At 38.3% G+C, this 21,811-nt stretch overlaps 1 protein-coding gene and 1 long non-coding RNA gene across 4 annotated transcripts in view; both read right to left on the bottom strand.

The window, feature by feature from the left end:
- LOC117399926 (carbonic anhydrase-related protein-like) overlaps positions 1-3,059 on the bottom strand; it is a 28,453-nt gene extending 25,394 nt beyond the window's left edge. The window contains exon 1 of one of the 3 annotated variants that reach the window (XM_059022168.1): positions 2,516-3,059. In XM_059022168.1, the coding sequence (XP_058878151.1) occupies positions 2,516-2,588 (73 nt within the window). In that variant the 5' untranslated portion in view covers positions 2,589-3,059. The remainder of the gene's footprint in view (positions 1-2,515) is intronic. The other 2 variants (XM_033999381.3, XM_033999380.3) reach the window with 2 other exon arrangements.
- A 1,653-nt stretch (positions 3,060-4,712) lies between these two features.
- On the bottom strand, positions 4,713-20,584 carry LOC131736832 (uncharacterized). Its single transcript, XR_009328420.1, has 3 exons — positions 19,326-20,584; positions 15,328-15,464; positions 4,713-5,090 (listed from the first exon to the last, which is right to left on the bottom strand). It is a non-coding gene; the product is annotated as an uncharacterized LOC131736832 (long non-coding RNA).
- Positions 20,585-21,811: the final 1,227 nt, after the last annotated feature.

Raw genomic sequence — 21,811 nt, 5'->3', positions numbered from 1 at the left:
TACAGTATAGTACATGTACAGTTTACAGTGATAACATTGTATATTGTTTTGTAATAAACTGTTAACACCTGTTAATAGCCGACAACACTTAAAAAGTAGCATATTCATTCTTTTTACCGTTTAATTAAAGGGTGACCTACTTTTGCCATTTGTAGTACAGTTTTGTTGCTAAATCTTTCATTTGAAAAATGCCTTTGTTTTCAAATAAGTAGCAAAGGACAAAGGCTTCATACAGGTATTTATCCCAGCCTTAACTCATGAGACTGTTAGCAATGAGAGGGAGTTTCAAAATGAAGGTACACCTTGTGCAGAGCAATTATATGTTTACCTATTCAGCGCTCAACAAAGTAGAACATGTCAACTCTCCACTTTGTGTTTTTAAAGAAGCTCACCGATATTTCTCAACGTTACGTAGGAGTGACCTGGGAAGCTGAGACTGCTGTCTAAAAGGAGACTGATCCTCACCCCATACAAGGGGCAAAAGGAGGCTATTATTATTATTATTATTATTTATTTCTTAGCAGACGCCTTTATCCAGGGCGACTTACAATTGTTACAAGATATCACATTATACATTATTTTACATTATACAGATATCACATTATTTTACATACAATTACCCATTTATACAGTTGGGTTTTTACTGGAGCAATCTAGGGAAAGTACCTTGCTCAAGGGTACAACAGCAGTGTCTCCCACTGGGGATTGAACCCACAACCCTCCGGTCAAGAGTCCAGAGCCCTAACCACTACTCCACACTGCAGAATGATGAAGGCGTAGAATTAACCTTGGACAAGTAGCCTTGTTCACCTATCCAGAATGATTTATTTAGAATAACAGAGGAAAGTTGATGACCATGAAAAGAAGTTTGTTGTGCCTGGGAAAGGGGACATGGGTTATATTCTCATTACAAGAACAGAAAGACTCAAAAGTGTGTCACCCTCTACTTGACTTGTCAGTTTCTTATGGACAATGCAGCAGAAATTGCTGAACATTATAAAATAAATTGGAAAAAATTGGACTTTGAGGATGCCTCAACGGGATGACAGACTGGGCTTTGTATTTAAGGCAAATTGGAAATTACCTTGTGTGCTCCGAAAAAAATAATCTCAAGTCATATTAGTGAAAAGGGTTAATTTGTAAAAAGGTTTTAATTTAAGTTATATTAGCCTGGCTAATATAATTTAAATTAAAACCTTTTAAATAAAATTATTCAGGTGAAAACAAATTGTCCTCCAAATTTCAAAATAAACAGTGGCAACCAATTATTGATGTTTGAGGAGCATAATTCTATTTTGTTAATAAACAAAGAGCAGGAGATGTGATACCTTTTATTGGACTAATTAACCAATAATTAATCACAAGCTTTCAAGACCTCAAAGGTCTCTTCTTCAGGTGAAAGTAGGAAATTAAATATTAATTATTAACGTAACTAAAGTTATTACAGTGTGGTAACTACAATTTAATAAAACCATTAGGAGCCATATTGATGGATAAGTTGATGGATAAATATATTTAATTAGATACACAGGAACATTTTTAAAAATTACACCGATTTAAATATTTATAAAAGTATGAACACACATTGATGAATATTTAGTTTACAATGGTAATGAAAACAATGTAGAGTAAGTCAAACATAACTGTAATCGTTCACTTAACAAAAAAAGTCACTAAGAAACCGTTTTTATATTTCAGCAACAACAGCAACATTTTATTTTACACATGGTAGCATTTGTAAATCAGGCAATTATTATTATGATATATTTATATGTATTATGCATTGCTTAGCTTAAAAAGAACTGCTTTAACATTAAGAGCAAGATTTGTTTATTGGGCAAAACGATTGTCTGTAATGCATTACCACTGTGTAAATTACTTATGAGGGGTAACACAGGCATATCAAGTATAATGTGACCAGTTTGATGTTCAGGATTTCCCTTTCTTTCATCCTGTATATTCGCAAGGTGACATGCATTATTACATGTCCCACATACTCACAAATACATATTTAGGTCGTTTGCATTTCTCACATCTGTTGATACTGGACACTGTACATCAAATATAAAATATAGAACTTCTGGTGCATGTTTTAGTCCAGGGTTTTCAAACCAATTTTTTGTTGTTTTTTTTTTTGTAAAAGGAAAATAAAACCATTACAGTAAAAGAAAAAAAAAAGAAAAAAAAGAATTGTGACCAACAACAAAGGCACACCTGTGATTCCATCATTTAACTTATTAAATCCTCCCCTTAACTACAAAGAGAAGAATATGAATAATAATACAAAACTTCTTCATTTTGGTTAGCACTTTACCAGCTATAATGACATTTCCATGTGAGAAACCAGGTGTAAAAGAAAATAGCACCACATCTTGTGACTGTAGTTAAAGGCTTTATGGGTGTGACTCCACTCTCCAGTGTGTATTTAAGCAGAACAATTGGCAAACTGCATCCCATAAAAGCATCTCAATAAAATGGCAAAACTAACAAAAAAACCAAAAACAATTAAACTTACCTTCCTCATATCCCCACTCCATATCTTCTTTATCAGGATAATAGTCTGACTCTTCAATCATATTATCTGCCATTCCAACCAGATGTTCACTCAAAGTTAGTTCAAACTACCTGAGGTGTAGATACAAACTCAGTACATTTAATTTACCAACTAAATGATAAGGTTTTAAAAGAGTAATACAGTGAAAAAAGGGTGGCTATACTTTCTGCCTTGTCAATACAAGTGACGTCTAACTAAAGTATCTTGTCCTTCGTTATTCAATGCAGGTAATATAGCATCTAATGAATTAACTTGTGAGCTTAGTGTAGTTAATAGAAAGTGTCTCTTAGTTTCTGCAGTTCAAACTGATAAAAAAAAAGAAAAAGTAGTGGTGACGGCAGTGTAACAGCAACCCTGTCTTTACTCCTTTTTTCTCTCTAATCCTTTCTTTCTCAAGTCCAAACTCACTGAGTGTGAAGAAAGTTGGAGTCTGCAGCCAGCACTGTTAACTCACGGAAAGCAATGAGGCACTGAACCTGTGCTGTGGCTCTACAGTGCAAATGCATATGAGGTAGACTGAAATCTGTCATCCAGTGACTAACCAATCAGGCCCTGCTGTGTTGTGAATACAGTAGTGACTCAGACTAGAGCTGTTTGACTTTAGGCTCTGAGCTCACTTGTGAGGTGCTGCCTTATGTTTACAAGTTAGGTGTCGTTAATCAGTCACAGGTTTTTGCAGGAAATTCTGTTATATTCTCAGCAAAGGAAATGAGGTGTATTTGTGGAAATGGCAGTGTTTAGACTTTACAAAAAGCATTGATTTGTACAAGGCTGTTGTTAATAGTGTTTTGAGCTGTTTATTTGATTTTCCTGTAAACAAATAACTTAAAAGAGATGTGTCAGGCTCACAGACTTATTTGTTTAAGAAGACCATCCTGTAAACCTCTATTGCAATACAATACTCCAAATATGGTTTTATTGATCTTTTTTTTTTTTTTTTACTGCCCTTGACCTTTATCGATGTGCTTGTATTGCTGCCCAGATATAAAAGATTTGAAGTTTGGCAGATACCAACAGATTGTATTTTATAGTTCACTATGATTTGTGTTTAACTGTAACTCATTTTAGCTTTGGTTTAGGTTCAAGATAGTTATAATTGGGTGTTTATTAATATGCCTGCTTCAGATGCTTTAAAATGCACTTTCACAAAAGTTAGTTAGATTAAACAACTTCATTAAGACTTAAGGGTGTTGGATATGTTTTTCCATCTGACATACAATCTTTGCTTTTGTTTACCTTGAATGATTGCTCCGTCATGGCCCTGCTTCAGCTAGAAAGAATCACATAATACAGTTAGTTATTGCATTAGGTGGGGAAACCTCGTGTACAACTAACATGATTTATAGTGATTGATGTTCCTGTAAAAGGAAAGTGATTTATTATGTTGATTCAATTCTATACTGCTCTATGGTACTTGAACTTTCATTAAAACTGATCGTGTGTGGTAGTCTATTCTCTAACATTAGAAAATGTATCCCCCCAGCCTTACCTTATGGTCTGAATGTAGCTGTAGTAATGTCCAACAAAAGTGACATAAATGTTTTAAATAAGCCACACTGGTAAATATAACTAAGATGCATTCAAATCAATAAAATTAGAAAGTAATTTAAAGACAGGGGTCCATGTTTTTTGGGGGGTGTAGCAGTGTAATATATTATTTATGGGATGTAAACTACCACTTTAGTCTACCAATATTAACATGTGAAGTATAAGTTATCACCCTGTCTTACAAGTAAGTGGACAGTTGGTATACAGTATTACTGACGTTTCATGTGACCTGGTATCAAACCTGTATTCTTGCTGCCGAGAGCAAGAACCTGTTCACTCTTCTTACAATTACACCAATTCAGAAACGCATAGTTTCAATTATTCATGAAAACAAAATAATTTAGCAAAATGTACAACTTGAAAACTTCTGTGAGGTGTTTAGTAGAAATTGGAGTTACTATTAATACAGTATCCTTGAAAGTCAGATTGAGGCCTACCATTCTTGGCCTGCTATCTTTTAAATTAAACAGGAAAGAAGATTAAAGAACTCTCAGTCTCCACTGAAATGATTTTAATTAGGTCACTTTGTTCTGTACTTTATGTTCACTAAAAATAGGAACATTATTAACACAATCATTTTAGCATAACATAACTTATGATTACATTCATTCACCTCTGTGAAACATAGTAACAATTTCTGATAAAATATGATTGTCAGGATGCAAGTGGTGCAGGAATGATATATTGTCCAAACAGTGGGTTATTTACAATGGGTCCTGTTTATTATTAATTATTAATAAAACATTAAGGTTTGTCCCCGCTACCAGCAATGGTATTGGGGACACTGGAATTACAGTACCAAAATAAAAAGGGTAAACAAAACAATAACTACTAAACAATAATCCACAGTCCCAACAGCACAGGCACGGTTCAAAGTGGTGACGCAGTTTAGGTGCTCCACTGCAGGGACGGGGTGTGATGATGTGCAGAGGTAGTGGTGCTCCGGGATGTGTTTGTTGGTTCCGTGGCTTCAGCTCCCAGTTCTCGCCTGCAACAAATAAACACAACAAAAGCACAGCGATCTGGCGCATTAGTGTTTCAGCGTAAGGGGCTGTACTCATGTAACTAAACTCCTCCCTGTTATCATTGCGGAACTGCGGTCTATCCAACTGTCGCCTGCAACACAGTTGATCACAATAGAGTCGTTTAGCAGTCTTACAGATACGCCCTTTCTCCAAGATGGCCGACTTCTGGTTCCGTCCTACCACTATTTTTTATTGAAAATACCAGAATGTCTTTTTTAAACATTGAAATACATTATTGCAACAAAATAACTGCCCAATTTCATTCCCTATTGTGCTTTTTAGCTAAATGTATTTTACAGATAACATTCAATGCCACTGTTTATTAAAGCTGTGACCTCCACTGTGGAGTTTGCACAATGTTTGTGAAATGAATGCGCTCCTGTAATAGAAGGCCATCCTGCAATCTTTGTTACAAAACTAGTAAGAATGAGTGATGGCAGACTGCAGAGTCCTCAGTCGCCTACTCAAATTTTCATACATCTTTGCACTGAAATACAGTTTGCACCTTTTTTTTCTGAAAGGAAACCACGTTCGTAAACATTGCAAAATGAACAAAATGCAACTCAGAATATTAATTTAAATGCTCAGCTTGATATTATTTTTGCAAGATTAACAATTTGATTTGATGGTGCCAATTGGATTTTGGTGTAAAGACCGTATTGAGTGATGTTTAATACAGTAGTATATGATTTATCAACATATAAAGTGTATTCTTTGTAAATTATACTATTGATATGTTTGAAATCTGCCAATAGCCTGTTTCCAGAACTCAATTTAAAAGCTAGTTTTAAAACTATGGTGCAAGTGAGTTCTCAAGCTCCTTCACTTTGAAACTCACTTCCAGGTTCTAAGTTTACAAAACATTTTAAGATCTATTTTTAGTTACATTATATTTTTTTGCTGTTATCTTTTATAAAATAAATTGGTATGGTAAATTGAAAATATAATAAATTATTGCCTCAAATACAGATATTGCAAAGGGCATTTGAGAGGGGTTAAGGGAATGTATGGGTGATACACTTGCAAATTAAAAATTAGGACCATTTTGTGCATCCAGCAATGCTACATTTTGAAAATATGCATAAATTGATTACTTAATGTATTCAAGGCAGTTTACTTTTGCACTTAAAGCAGCACCACAGGTTCACCACAGTAGAGTCTGACTTGCCTCGAGTTGCCACATGCTATGAGTACCAGGGAAAATCCCCATGGGAACCATTGTATGTTGAAAATACAAATAGCAACCATAACATGTTATGGTTGAGTTCCTTGATATATAACCAAAACTTGGCATCTTGTTGGTATGTTCTGCAGTTAGTGTTTGCAGTGCACAGAGACTGACTAGCATGAGAAGTGGGGTAGAAATTAATTTACATACCATCTGTAGTATGATTTTGCAGCGCTTTAAATTAAGTTGCACAACAGTATGACATTACGGGGCAGCAGTGTGGAGTAGTGGTTAGGGCTCTTGACTTGACCAGAGGGTTGTGGGTTCAATCCCAGCTGGGGGACACTGCTGCTGTACCCTTGAGCAAGGTACTTTACCTAGATTGCTCCAGTAAAAACCCAACTGTATAAATGGGTAATTGTATGTAAAAAATAATGTGATATCTTGTAACAATTGTAAGTCGCCCTGGATAAGGGCGTCTGCTAAGAAATAACTAATAATAATAATAATAATTACACATGGACAGAATAGTCCCCATTCACATATACATGTTCTATAATGAGCCCCAATGTCATGTAGGTAGCATTATCAAAAGGTGAAGGACAGGGGTTTATCAAACAAACATTGCCCTTTGAGCTCAATTATTGCACTCTTGGAGGTTTGTTATTCATTAAACAATCACATTAAGCCAATATGCAGGGGTGTTGACTATGAGAGCTCAACCGGTCCCCAATAACTATAAAAATCCTTTACAAATTAGCACAACTATCACATTTTACTAGATAGGGCCACCAATGTTAAAAAAGTAATCTTTTCAAACAAGACGATCTCATGATGACACAGATATAATCATATCTGGGAATTCTTCAATAGTTTAGCTTTTTAATTATAGACCTAGGGATTTTTTTGTATCACCGGGGGGGGAGGCATTATACAGCTAAGGTGAAAAAAATTACACTAACTTTATAAATGCGTGTTACAAAAGTTCTGAAGGTGAATATTATTTTGAGTGCCTGTGACAGAGAGCGAGTGAATCCAAGTCATAAATCTCCTTCCCAATCTGTGAGGGCGTTGTATAACAGGAACAGTGTGCCCCGGACTGGATGGGTTGGCAGATCATTCCAGGGAAAGTCGGAAGTCGGCCATCCAGAAAGGGAGCTGAGTCACAATACCAGAAGTCATTGCCTTAATGCGGTAGGCGATGTGGCAAAATTGGAGGAAAAGCGATTGCACTCTACCAAAGGGGACGTGACTAAGGGTGTATCAGGGGATGTGGTGAAGCAGTCTGTTCCTTTGTTATGGTTATTAAATGACCTGTAAAGGAGAACTGTATAACCGTGAGTGTTTTCGTGTTGTTTCTGTCTGTCTATTAATAATTGTATTTGTCATTGTTAGACGGCTGAACTATCCAGGAGCTGTCGTTAAAATCCAGCACCAACCCCGGACCACACTGCACTACTGTTTCACCATTAGAAGAATAAATCAACACTTCACTATGAGCACTCACTTTGGGAATTGTGATTGTGTACGTGTTTAAAGTGTGTGTTATTATTATAAATATTATTTCGGGACTGAACACCGTGGGTTTTAACTGTGCAATACCATTGTTGGGTATTGCCAGTTATTATTTATTGTTGCAAACAAGAAATGCAGCCAAAATAAAGAGGTGTTGGACTGTGAACTGTGTTGTGTCAATCATTGCTGTGCACTGCATCACCTCTATACCTGCGCACTACAAACTACTTTGCCACTGTGCCATTTTTTGTGCTAAGGAGATTGCCTTGCTAATTACTGAGATTAAAGTACTAATTAGATTCTAAATCTAGAGCACAAATATACAGGAGGTAATGAAAAATACCTGCTGTAAAAAATAAATTCAGGTTATGATGAGACATGCGCTTCCAAAACAGAGTGTTCTGTTCAGAAAGATTATCTGTCTAAATTGTCCTTGAATTGTCGGATACTGTTACTTTACCCAGATATTTATATGGTACGTATAATGAGTAATATCAGCAAGAACAAAATAATTCCTGTTATCTATAACATTTTGACTTTTGTTATTAGTTGCAATGTTTTTAGTGCTACAGTAAAAGACTTATCAAAATCACATTCTCAATGTTATTTACAGTATATTCTCAAAGTCGTTCACTCCAAACTGTCACTAGCACATTTTTAAAGGATAAAATAAATATTACAATTCGAAAAACTAATAAGAAACAACTTGAGTCTAGGCTACTTTCAAGTCCCTAAAGATGTTTGAGAATCTAACCAATTATGTTAAATTAATAATGAGAATGGCAGCAACAGTGGCTGGGTGAATTGTATGTGCATATAAATATATCTGTCCTATGGTCCTCAGCTTTATGTCCCAGAAACCCCCAATAGAAGCACTGTAAAAACTGCCATTTCCAGTGTTCTAAGTTAGTCATATTGTTAAGATTTTACTGTTCATGCTTACTTATCAAGATGTGGTCACGTCAGTAGAGTGAATATATTAGATGCACTTACTGTACAATCTCCTGCAGGGGATAAAATATACGTCACAGTTATATTGTTACATGTATCTTGAGAATACAGGAGTTATTTCACATACTGCAAATCATTTTAATATACTTTACCAACATAGCATTTGCTTAAAGGAATCTAGGTCTTCAATATTACTTATCCTATTTTCATTAAACTATTCACTCTCATTTAGAATTCTGTACCGTTAATATACGTCACGGTCATCATACGTCATACTGATAGCTCTGATATTACGTTTACAGCCTTGGTGGGGGGAAGTGTGTTAGCGACAAACTTGTTTGATAACACTATGAGTCTTTGTTCTGAAACAGGTGTAAATATGGCGTCTTGTGAGGGAATTTGGCCACAGCATCCGGATTTTTATATACACATGAGATGTTTGATAAACACAAAGCAAACAGATCCTTGGTTTTACATCCTATCCCAAAGATAACAACTTAGAAATGTTCTACACGCCTTGCTGGGGCATTGATAGACAGAGTAGGTGCAGATCATGTAAAGAAAGTGTTGGAATCTGTCAGCTGCTGACCCTGTAGAGGGTAATGTTCTGCCTATAGAGCTATTCTCCACATTCACATTGCAACTCTGCCCTAGCCTTCATCCAAGACAAAACACACAAACAATAGGCTTTTACTAATAAGACTGGTTAGCTTCCCTTTAGATGCTCACAGAACACTATCGGCCTCCACTGTACTCTTGGTCTCGAAATCAAGGCGTTACAGAGGTCTTTTATACCCACGCTGGGTTTGTTCAGGCACTTTTAGTGTTTTTTTAATTCATTGTAATGCTTTTCATAGTGCAATTATAAAGGTAACATATTTTTGTTTTGTGTATTACAGTGTAAACTGCTTTAAAAAAAAAAAAAAAAAGTATGGTTAGTCTATCTTCACTGTGATGTCCTGTCACACATTTTTTTTGGTTAAATGAAAATTGGTCTGCCTCCATCTTGGTAATATACACAAAGCTTTAAACTATTAGTTATTAAAATACAATTTAGATTAATGTAATAGTATATATAAATATGACATGTCCTCTACCCTTTTCTGCTATTTGCAATCATTCTGAGAGGTTATGGGTTATAATATTGCACTATCACCATTTTATGTAGATGTGTCTATATCTATATTTACCTGGCTCTGAGATTGCTTTTAGTTTACCCAGAGAATCTCAACTGCCTGGCTTTCAACAGCTGTTTTGATTCTATTCAAGTCATGGTACAATGGTACCTTTCAACTCTATATTTCAACTTTATATAGTGACATTTTGAGCCACTTACTCATTAATAACAATAACAAAAAGCAACAGTTTATAGTATTTTGTGATTACATGTTTTGTAAAGAATTAAAAGATGCTTCAGTCGATTAGCTCCCTGTATATATATTTTTTCTTTTCTTTAATTTCTTTTTGGTATCCAGAGAGCAAAGGAATTAGATCATTGTTAGTTTGTGTTTGCAGGGTCTGTGCAAATGGCTGCTTGTAAGAAACCTGGCATGTAACAATACTTTTTATTATTAAAATAAAAAAATAAATAAACATATTGGTCTTAAGACATTTTATTGATTTTATTACAGAGGCTAATAGTTAAACCAGGTTGTGTAACTACACTGGTGGCAGCTACTATTAGCCTAAATACTGCAGTTGGAGGTGATATACATGCAGGAGACTGCAGATACTGGTAACCGACCTAATATATTTAAATGATAATCCATATGTTTTTGTCAATATTTAGGCAAAATACCTTTGTAAATTACCACATCTACAGCTATAGCCACAAATCAGACGACAGTATCTTCTGATCCAATGGACACATACAATAATTCTTAGTGCAATGCTGCTCTCCTATTTTATTTTTGACCTTCAAGACTTGCTGCATAAATGAAGTGTAAACCTGGATGCCAGATATGATTTATTATTGAATTTAGGCTGCATAACAGGTTAGACATCATGTCACTATATTAGAAAATACTACTGAAATAATTTTATACAAATGACAAGACCTAGAGTTTATCCACAGGCAGACTCTGTCCATTGTGAATCGCAAAACTAAATCATCACGTGACTCGTTTACAACTACAATGGGAGCATAATTTGGTGGGGGCGGGGCAAATTTCCCCTTTGGCCCCTCCAGCTCACTGCTGTTTGACAAACATATTTCAATCCCAACATCTGCCTTGTTGGGTATGAACGGCCCTACAGAAAAAACGGACAGTTCGAGAAAGCAAAGGTCACTGGACTACAGATGCTTCAATCATTACAGATTCAAACAAAACAAAACCTTAACCGCTAAGAAATGTATAGGCTACTGTAATAGTTAGGGCTGGATTAACGCATAGGCAAACTAGGCAGCTGCCTGGGGCCCAGTCATGGGAGGGCCCAAAACGAAAAGGTTTTTTTTTTTTTTTTTTTTTTTTAAACAGATACGGAATTGCGCACAAAGTCTTGTAACACCGAAAACCTTATCCCTGACCCTGGAGAAAGACCATTTTCTTTAATGAAGCATGTCAAAAAACACCTCCAATCAACAGTTAAGCAAGGAAAGCTCACTGCCTTTGCTGTATTGGCGATTGAGAAAGAAGGAAGCCACGTTAAACTGCATTTGAGTTAAGGTTGCCAACCGTCCATACATTTAAGGCCAGTCAGTTAAAAAAAAGTGTCACATTTTAATGTCACGGGTGACTAAGATTTATTTGTATTTGTGTTTTGTTTATTATGTGTGGGTATTGTGTTGTGTTTTCCTTTTGTACTATTTATTAGTAGTAGTAGTAGTATTATTGCACTGTTTGGATTGATTAAGAACACTTTATTTTGATTTGTGTGAACACGTTATGATTTTTGAGATGTTGGTTTGTTTCCACCCAGAGCACACACATACAGGAGTGTTGTTAGCGATGGGGACACTAATGAGATGATTCAGATTGCCTACAGGTGCGGCCAATTGAATCACCGCATATAAACACTGCCTAGAGAGGAAGACGAGTGGAAAATGAAGCAGACGAGGGAGGAAAACGAACGAATTAACAAACGAGAGAGAGAGAGAGAGAGAGAGAGAGAGAGAGAGAGAGAGAGAGAGAGAGAGAGAGAGATGGAGAATCAGTGCCTGGGTAGCTGCAGCTTGAACCAGCAAGCCGAAGCAAGAGGCGGGGCGTGCCAGAGAGACAAGATAAGGAGAATAATAATCACAGCTGAAAAGTGGAAGCAGTGGCCAAGACATATTGCTAAAGAAGAGTTAAGTACATTGTAATTTAATTACACTTGTGTGTCACTACACAAGCATATTTATTGTCTGTCCTATGCATCCTGCTGAAGCACTTTACTAAAGGAGAAGTTGTATTGTAATTATGCTTGTGTTTTCCGACACAAGTTTATTTACTTTTCTGTCTGTCTTATGCACCCTGCTGATAGAATCAGTAATTACACCAATATAAGAGTGACTTTGTATTGGTTGAAGCACTTTTCTAGTGAAGGGATTAAGCAACCTGCACTTTAGTTATACTGTGCTGACTGCACAAGTATATTTAATTCTTGGTTTGTTGTATGTCCCCAGTTTATAAAAAATAATTGTATTAGTATTGATTTTAAGTAGAGTACAATTTTAGCTGATTTTTATTATTTATGAGTGAAATGTATTCAGTTAACTGATGATTTTAGTGTTTTAGTACAATTGTAGGGATATTTCTCTTGTTTATGTATTTGTGTTTATAGTTACGGATATGTAATTAGAGCTTAGTATCTATTAAATACACAGTCCTCCTAAACTGAAACAAGGATTGACAGTGATAGGAAGTGGTTAATAGGATTTTTATTGCACTTTATCTGTTCTTTTCTGCCCCGAGTTGGAATGCTGGAGGGCCAGAGAGAGACGACTATCACCCCAGTATTGGAGGCGACACTGGACCATTGATGGTGTGCTGTGTGCAACGGAAAGTGCTACCTTGTTGGAGACTGACTAGCAGGGGCACCAGTAACGCCAACGGAAAACTGTCCGACTAGACCGCATTTGTCTGTAGGTTGGGCTCAGTGGCAGAATGGCGCCCCCTATTGTGGGTGAGGTGAATTTGATTAAATTAATTGCCAAATTGGAGAGCAGGAGATTGGAACCACACCCCGTGCCGATGACCTGACTAGGGGAATTGGTTAGTGAAATTGTAGCTTGACTGCTTATTAATTATACATATTCCCTTTAACATTGTCTGTACCCAGAATAAACATAATTAATTACTCACTTGGTTGTCTTGTCTGGTGTGCTCTGCTGCTGCTGTTCTCCTCTGTGGATGCCTCAAACCAGTGTGACCAAAGAAAGTGGGTTAAATGAAATATTGTCCTGTTGCTATTAGCACAGGACAGGCGTAGTTGGAATACATTTTATAGCGTCCAAGGGTATTGGACCGGACCATCTTATCTGCCGTGGTGCCATGCTATTAACACTAAAACGTAAATAAATAAAAAATGTCTGCATTATGAATCGAAATAAATATGGCATTTTTTTTATTGCTTGCGGCTTTCCCAGTCAGCTATAATGACAGATATCTTAAACCTTATGTGATGGCAATAAAAAGTATCAAAAGAAGAATGCCAATTAACAATATTGTGCAATACGCGCGTTCTTCAACCAAGTATCCAAAGCACACAAGCTCAGGAGAAATCGTCCAGCTGGCAATGATTTTTTGTTATTGGAAATATGCTGGATAGCCTAGATGGAATTTATAGAGTAACAAGTGACTGACTTGACGGATCTTGTGGATGGGATCTGGCAGCTGATGAAAACTGGCACAGAATTGCTCTCTTGTCTACACCTAGTGGAGAACCACACTTTCCTACACTTGTCAAGTTTGCCATTAAAATGTTGGCTTTGCCACACACTAATGCAGAAATAGAAACATTTTTTTCACAGGTGAACCTTGTATAAACAGACGTAAGAAATCAACTGTCTGCAGACATTCTGAATGGAATTCTGACTAGCAAGACTGCTGTTAAAAACAGCACCAACAAATGATCCAGTCTGCAAATGTGTCCATGTATGAGCATAAGAAGTAAATAAGAAAGTAAATAAAGAAATGCCAGTACACAAAACTAGCCGATTGGTCCAGTGGTTAAAGAAAAGGCCTTGTAACCAGGAGGTCCCCGGTTCAAATCCCACCTCAGCCACTGACTCACTGTGTGACACTGAGCAAGTCACTTAACCTCCTTGTGCTCCGTCTTTCAGGTGAGACGTAATTGTAAGTGACTCTGCAACTGATGCATAGTTCACATACCCTAGTCTCTGTAAGTCGCCTTGGATAAAGGCGTCTGCTAAATAAACAAATAATAATAATGTATTTTATTGTTTTAAATGATGTCAGTAAAAAAAAAGAAAAAATAGTGTCAGTAAAAAAAAGCCCTGATTTGACTACACGACAATGTACAGGTATGTTTGTTTTTTTAATATATATTTTTGTGGACTATAGGGGACCTATTAATGGACAAAAGTTTGAGCACCTCCTATATAAAAGTATCAAGTAAGTCTTTTTAAATTGGATAACAATCAACATATGGTGTTCTTGTCCATATTCAAACTTGTATTTTTATTCAGTAAATCGAGAAAGGTGAGTCTCAAGCTCACATAGGCTTCAGGTTTTTCCGAATTTATTTAAAATGTATTTAGCACAACGCCTTCAATTAAACTGTTTCTGTCAGATTCGGTCATTTTAGACAGAAGGTGGTTCCCAGGGCTGTATTTTGGCACTTCATACAAATTGTTCCAAAAAGTAACAGGATATTATTGTAGGTAAACCTGTTGACATACATAAAAATAAACCTCCTAACATAATATCATCAATTATTTCTACGCCAGCCAGAAAAATCAGCTACTCTACTGCCAAACTGCCTGCATGACTGCCCTATTAGACTATAAACACAATAGGACCATTCTCCCTTACGTGTTACAAAATAACAGCATGTATATAAATACAGGATATGAATACAATTCAAAAGTAGACTTGCACACAAAAAGGAAATCATGGACATTAGATGAATAATGTTCAGTACTAAAAATGTTTGAAAGCCTTCCCAAATTGAATGGGAGATGTATGTGTGTGTGAATGTGAAATACAGCTACATGTAGATTTTCACAATATTAACAGGAGATTATTTTTATTTTTGTATTATGTCATTATTATATGTAATATATACGTTTATTATTGATTTACAGCAATAATTATTTCATTAGGCTATGCAGAAAACACACACTATACAAAAATACTTAAATAAAACAGATTTTGTAGTTGTAATTATTTGTAATATGAATAAATGTAATCCAGCAGTGACAAACCAGATAAAAGTAATCTCAATCACAAAATATAGGATTACAAAATCCGGATCACTTATCCAGATTACAAATTTTGAAAAACCAGCCCCTGGAGTATTATTGCCATCTAGTGGCTTCCCTTGGTATCTGACATGAACATGACAATACAGTACCAAATGTACATTATATAATCTGTATATTTGCACAATATTTTATTTCTTACCTGTTTAAAATCCTTTTATTTGTGATATCTATAATTTTCTATTGCTGCTTCTAGAAGCATAGTTTCTGAAGTGAGGTGAGCAGATGAAACTGATTTTGTTTGGGCAGGATTTGAGAAGCACACCCCAGTGGTCCTTTCTAAAAAAAAAACAAACACAACAGATAAAATCACAAACAGCAATAGAAAACTATACAAAACATAAATAATAGCATATTAAACAGGTAATTAATTAAATATTGAAACGGTATACACTAACTACAAAACAAAATACCATTCAGAATACCATAGATAAACTTGGTGATGGCAGTTATTATTATTATTTATTTCTTACCAGACGCCCTTATCCAGGGCGAATTACAATTGTTACATGATATCACATTATTTTTACATACAATTACCCATTTATACAGTTGGGTTTTTACTGGAGCAATCTAGGTAAAGTACCTTGCTCAAGGGTACAGCAGCAGTGTCGCTCACCTGGGATTTAACCCACGACCCTCCGGTCAAGAGTCCAGAGCCCTAACCACTACTCCAAACTGCTGCCCTTATCTCGCCACTAGTTGGGAGATATGTAACAGTAAAGACCAGGGTTGGGCAATTCCAGTCCTGGAGGGCTGGTGTCCCTCCTGCTTTTTGTTCCAACTGTACCCTAAATTACTTAATTGAACCAATTAAGTGCTTACATGAAGTATAGACAGTAAATCAACTACATGAAGTATAGACAGTAAATCAACTAAGGTATATGAAGTTAGACTGCATACACATACTCCTCTACATGTCCTCCTCTCATAGATGTCTTTTTAACTAGTGAGAAAAATGATCTGAGAACATTTTTCATGTAGGACTTTGAGAGTTATGGCTAAAATTATGCAATAGATTGATTTCCATTACACGAGAGTAGATGTTAAAACTTCATGCTGATTTGAACTCGGCTCTCGCCAAGATAAGTACCAACTAAGACATAGCTTTACAGTAAACTAATGTGATCCATCGGTGTCTCCATCCATTTGTGCTTCCTTCCATATGATGATGTAGATATCCTTCTGTCTGGTGTTGATGGCTGAAGTGTAATGCTGGCTCCAGAGATCAACTTATTGCCTCCCTAGCGCATCAGCACACACAACAGCTGCGATGCTGGCTCCGGGGATCAACCACAGTGCGGTCTCCCCAGTGCATCAGCATGACAACCATCTGGATTGAGCTAAGTAGGGTACATCTCTGGGGTCTTCAAGTGGGCACCTTCCATCCTCGGTGTTTCGTAGACTAGCCCACGACACCTCAAGAGGGCTCGACGGTGATTCTGGCGTCCCAGCATCACCCCCCTCCGTCCCCCACTCAACTCAGCCCAGCTTACTTACCCGTACATCAGCGTTTCTTTCTTTCTTGAGATCCCCATCCAGAATCTTTCCGTCTCAACCACAGCCAGTTGCTGCTCCTCTTTGCTGCTTCAGATAAGTTCTTCACTGTGCGACGCAACTCTTGGCCACTGAATCCGACGTCTCTGAGAAACCGGGTTGTACAGTATGCCACAAATCCAAGACAACCCACCTCCACTGGGTAAACCCGGACTCTCCATCCTCGCTGTTCTGCTTCAGCGGCTAGTTGAGCATACCGCAGTTTCTTCTTCTCATACACCTCATCTACAGCATCCTCCCATGGCACTGTTAACTCTACCAGGTGAACAAGACGTGCTGATCCAGACCACAAGACAATATCTGGTCGAAGGTTAGTGGTGGCAATCTCAGGTGGAAAAATAAGCCGGTGACCAACATCTGCCAGCATTTTCCAGTCTCTAGCAGCTTCCAGTTGTCCTGGGCGAGGATTGGTTTTAACACCTTTTCTTGGTGGTTGCTCTCCTGGGCAGAGGAATGTTGTCTGTGTGTAATGTTTTTGATGGAACTGGTGGCAACTTATTGGTCATGTTACACTTGTCTTCCAATGCTAAGGCCAAACGTCGCAGCACCTGGTCATGGCGCCAAGTAAACCGTCCTTGGCTAGCCAGTACATTTAGAAATTAAAAAACATCATGGAACAACGATTCAACAGCTGTGGCGTGCAAAAAAAATTCTTCAACTTTCTGTGACCAGTCATTATAAATTAGCAATATGAAAAGAAAAAAACTTTGCTCATTTTTAGTGCTATATCACTATTGTGCTAAATCAATTTCACAACAATAGGGTCAAGTTTTATTTTATTTATTTTTTTTAATTCAGCTTAGATATTTTTTCCAGGAAAAAAAACTGTTTTCCGAATGATTTACTCCAGTGGTGCACAACTCTGTGCTGGAGGGCCGGGTCCCTGCAGGTTTTTATTCCAACTGCACCCTAAAGCATTAGTTAATTGGACCAATGAAGTTTCTAATAAGGTCCAATTAACTAATTCAGGGTATGGTTAGAACAAAAACCAGGAGGGACACCGGCCCTCCATGACCTGAGTTGTGCACCACTGATTTACTCAATAAAGGAAATGGAAAAAAATTCTCCCAGTCTGAAGGATGAACTCTTTGCTGAAATCTCGTGAAATCAGAGCGGGGGCTTGACAGAGTCGCTTCTTAATCATATCAAATGCCTCCTGACACTGCACTGTCCACTTAACTATTTTTGGAGCAGCCTTTCGGGTGAGCTCTACCAGGGGGTTGACTATGGTAGCATACTTGGGGATAAAACGGGGAATATAGCCGGCTAACCCCAGTAGTGATCTCACCTGTGGCTTGGTTCTCGGGATCGACATCTCCACCAGCGCCTGATCGGCTTTACCCGGCCATTACCCATAATGTAGCCTCGATATTGAGTCTCTTCTTTGCCAAATGCACACTTGCCCAGCTTGGCTGTTAGACCTGCCTCCCTTAGAGACTGTAGGATGGCTGAAAGTCTAATAATATGCTCCTTCCATATTGTCAGCAATGTATGTGGTTGCATACTGATGATGGGGAGCTAAGACCTGGTCCATCAGTCTCTGAAAGGTGGCGGGAGCTCCATGCAACCCGAAGGGCATCTGAGGTAGAGAGCAGTTTTCTCTCTCGAGCTCCGAGTGAGTGGAATCTGCCAGTATCCCTTCGTCAGATCCGTGGTTAAGATTAACTGCGCCTTACCCAGTCAGTCGAGGAGCTCATCCACTCGGGGCATTGGATATGCATCGAACTCGGAGATGACATTAACCTTTCTAAAATCCACACAGAACCAAGTGGAGCCATCCTTCTTGCCCACCATCATAATAGGACTGTACCCCTCGCTCCGGGAAGTTTCAATGACTCCAAGCCTAAGCATATGCTCCACCTCTGCAACTTCTGGGATCCTGTACAGTCTCTCTTGAACCTTGACACATACTGGAGTAATAATAGCATGTTGAATGACAATTAGTTATACCAGGCAAGTCAGAAAAAAACATCACTGCTAGGTCCAATGCTAGGTCCGCATCTCGGTCCCACAATTTCGGGATATCGAGCAGAGCTAAAGTTGCTTCAACACTGGGGGCCTCAGTAACCCACCCCCGCAGGTCACACTGGGTCCCGATCCCCTTTCCCTTGCAATTGATAGACTTTGAAGTTTCCCCCAACAAACCCCAACCTTGTTTCATTGACATTCCTTCCCATTTTTCAACCCTTCGCTCTCTTTTTGTCTTTTTCATGGAAAATTCGAGAATGGAGCAAATCAGCATGCAGCGGGAACATTTTCCCAATAGCTTCCCCTGCTGCTCCAATGGTCTTATCGGAGACCTGCTTTACCGTTTTATTATCAATGTTTCAAAATGCGGCCAGTCGACCTAAAATCACTGGATATGGCAACTTTGCAGCCACTACCATGATTACGCGGCAGGTATGACATCCAACAGTCAAATCTAATTTAGTGAGGGGGTAGTCCTTGTTATCCCCATGGATACAGGAAATTACCACTACCCCGCGTGACCACCAAGGTACCCCCATCAAGAGTCCACTAATGCCTGTGTGCTCACATCACCAACAATGCAAGGTCCCTCCCAATCATTACCCCGAGACTTACCTGGTGACGATGACAGGAAGTGTGAGGCCGCGCCACACTCCATTGCTGCAGGACAATTTCTAGCGAGGTGGCCGACCTCATGGCACCGGAAGCATGTCGGGGAAAAGGGCGCCCATGGAGCCTGTATGTCCCACTGCCGGTTAGGCGGCAGGGAGGGGGCCCCTGATCTCACTCAGTTGGGGTTGGACCTCGGTCTCCATGGTTGAGGTGGGAGGCCGCCCATTGGGAGGGGGCGCTGATCCGTGAGGAGGGGTGTAGTGCTGAGGGGGCCCTGTCCTTGGGCCCGTGGTCTTGGGTCTGCTGGAGGGAGGAGCTGTTCTCCGGATGGCAAAGATGCTGAAGCTGGTGCAGGCTGCTAGCCAAGATAAAGAATGGAACGTTTAATTAACAATGTCAGATTTGCACGTACTTCTTTTATTTTTCTAAGCACACTCTTAAACTCAGGGGAGCTGTTTAAGGAGGACAGAGATGTTTTAAACTCCTGTAAGTGGATTGTTCGTGCACTAGGCTTACAATATGTCCAAACAACTTTTTAATAATCAAGAAAATCACACAGACTCATTTAATTTTAAGTTTTAATGAATCAGAGCAGTAATAGTGCTCCTTCAGTTTATTAAATGCTTAAAAGTGGATTGGGTGATTGCAGGCCACAACAAATCCCAAGTAATTGGCAGTCTGAGTGTTTCCAGTGCCTTTACAGGTTTAACAGCATTAATACTTCAATACAGTAATACAGGTATGGTTATCATATGCTTAGCCCTTAGGCTAGTCATGCAAAAAGCTAAAACGCCCACCGCTAAATCCTAAAACATACAATATATCACTCTCCAAAGCTAAAATATAATTCCTATACCTTATAGCAATGAATCAATATAAATGAGATATAAATTCAAAATTGTTCTTACCTTCCACTATATGGAAGTGTAGTTGTAGAATACAACATAAAAACAAGAGCTGTCTTCAAAGGCAGACTTCTGAACACGCTCAAACAGCAATCAGCTTTTTCAGAGATCCTCAGAGCATGGATCACACAACTTGTAGTTAGCAAATCAAGTGATACTTCACTAGGATTTTACCTCGTTTTTATAGTTTTTGCTTCGTTTCTTACGTCAGAAGACCCAATTAAATCTAATTATTTGGTTTGTTTTACAAGCGTTATCTTTCAAGTGAATAATATATTTAAAAAGTAACAGTGACTCCTTTTCAAAATTAATTGAATGTGAGCTCATGGTTCACTATCTTCCACTCCTCCTTCCCTAAAAATTTGGTGAACTGGGGTTCACAGGGTCCTTGCTACCAATTACAATACAGATATATGTGTATATATGAGAGTAGTATATATATATATATATATATATATATATATATATATATATATATATATATATATATATTGATATAGAGAATACATATAGAGAAATGTTTTTCCAATATACAACACTCACTCTGTTTAATCATTCCAACCCGGGTTTAAAATATATTTCCCTCAATAGGTCATTGTAATCATTTGACTAAGAAATCAATGAACTGTATACTATTCACGCATATCTCTAACCAATAGCCTTTCCTTTATATTAGATTAGTTGTGCACCCTTTTTTAATGTTAGCTTGCGTAGTTCAGGGGGCGTGGAGCTGGGGGCTTCTAATTTCCTGTTAATTAGTACCGTATCTATTTTCTATTTAAGCCCTGATCACTTCCACCTACGCTGTATAGTGTTTCGTTTTGTAGCAAATGCTCAGACGCCGCCATTTCGTGCTTCGCCGCTAATATCTAAACTTCATTGCCTCGCTCCTTTCACTGGAGGTCACTTCTCTGCGCAGGGCTGCCAAGATATTATCAATCATTTTCTCAGGTGATTCTTCTCATCATTCAGCTTCTCTTTTCGGCTCCAGGAGGTCCAGCGTTAGTTTTTCCTGCTCCATCCAGTCTCCACCACAGCAACAACGCCGTCCAAAGCACAGCGTTATTAACTTGTCCGCGACTTTATCAGAAAGACTAAACTCTCAAAGCTCCTTCGACAACACATCGACATTCCCGTTGTCAGTGACGGCCTTACTTTAGCTCTATTTAAATCTACCACGAAGTTTTCCCTTCCTCGCTCCCACAGAGCCAGCACAATTTACCGTTCCATCAGAATATCCTGCCCTGGACCTCCATAAGCTACGTTTAATGTTTTAAAGGCTTATCCAGCCCATTACAAACTCAACTTCAACCAGTGGCGGCTCGTGATTTTACCTGGTCACAACATGCTGCAGCGACTCTGCAGTACTGCAACTTTTCCACCGGCACCTCACAGACCATGGTTACCACGGCAACGCCCTCATTGTGTGACTGCGGGGAGTGGTAAGTTGCCATGGTGACCAGGCAGCTTCATCAGGCACTACGTGCTCTGTGCCTTAGTACTGCAATCTTCTGGCTTCCTGTTGCTGCGCTTTCACAACTGGTGGGGGCTCAACTCGCCGAATTGTGACATCTAAATACTGCG

This window comes from Acipenser ruthenus, chromosome 4, assembly GCF_902713425.1.
Source record: "Acipenser ruthenus chromosome 4, fAciRut3.2 maternal haplotype, whole genome shotgun sequence".
Lineage (NCBI taxonomy): Eukaryota > Metazoa > Chordata > Actinopteri > Acipenseriformes > Acipenseridae > Acipenser > Acipenser ruthenus.
The sequence above is the reverse complement of the archived record's forward strand: the minus strand, read 5'-3'. Positions and strand labels throughout refer to the sequence as shown.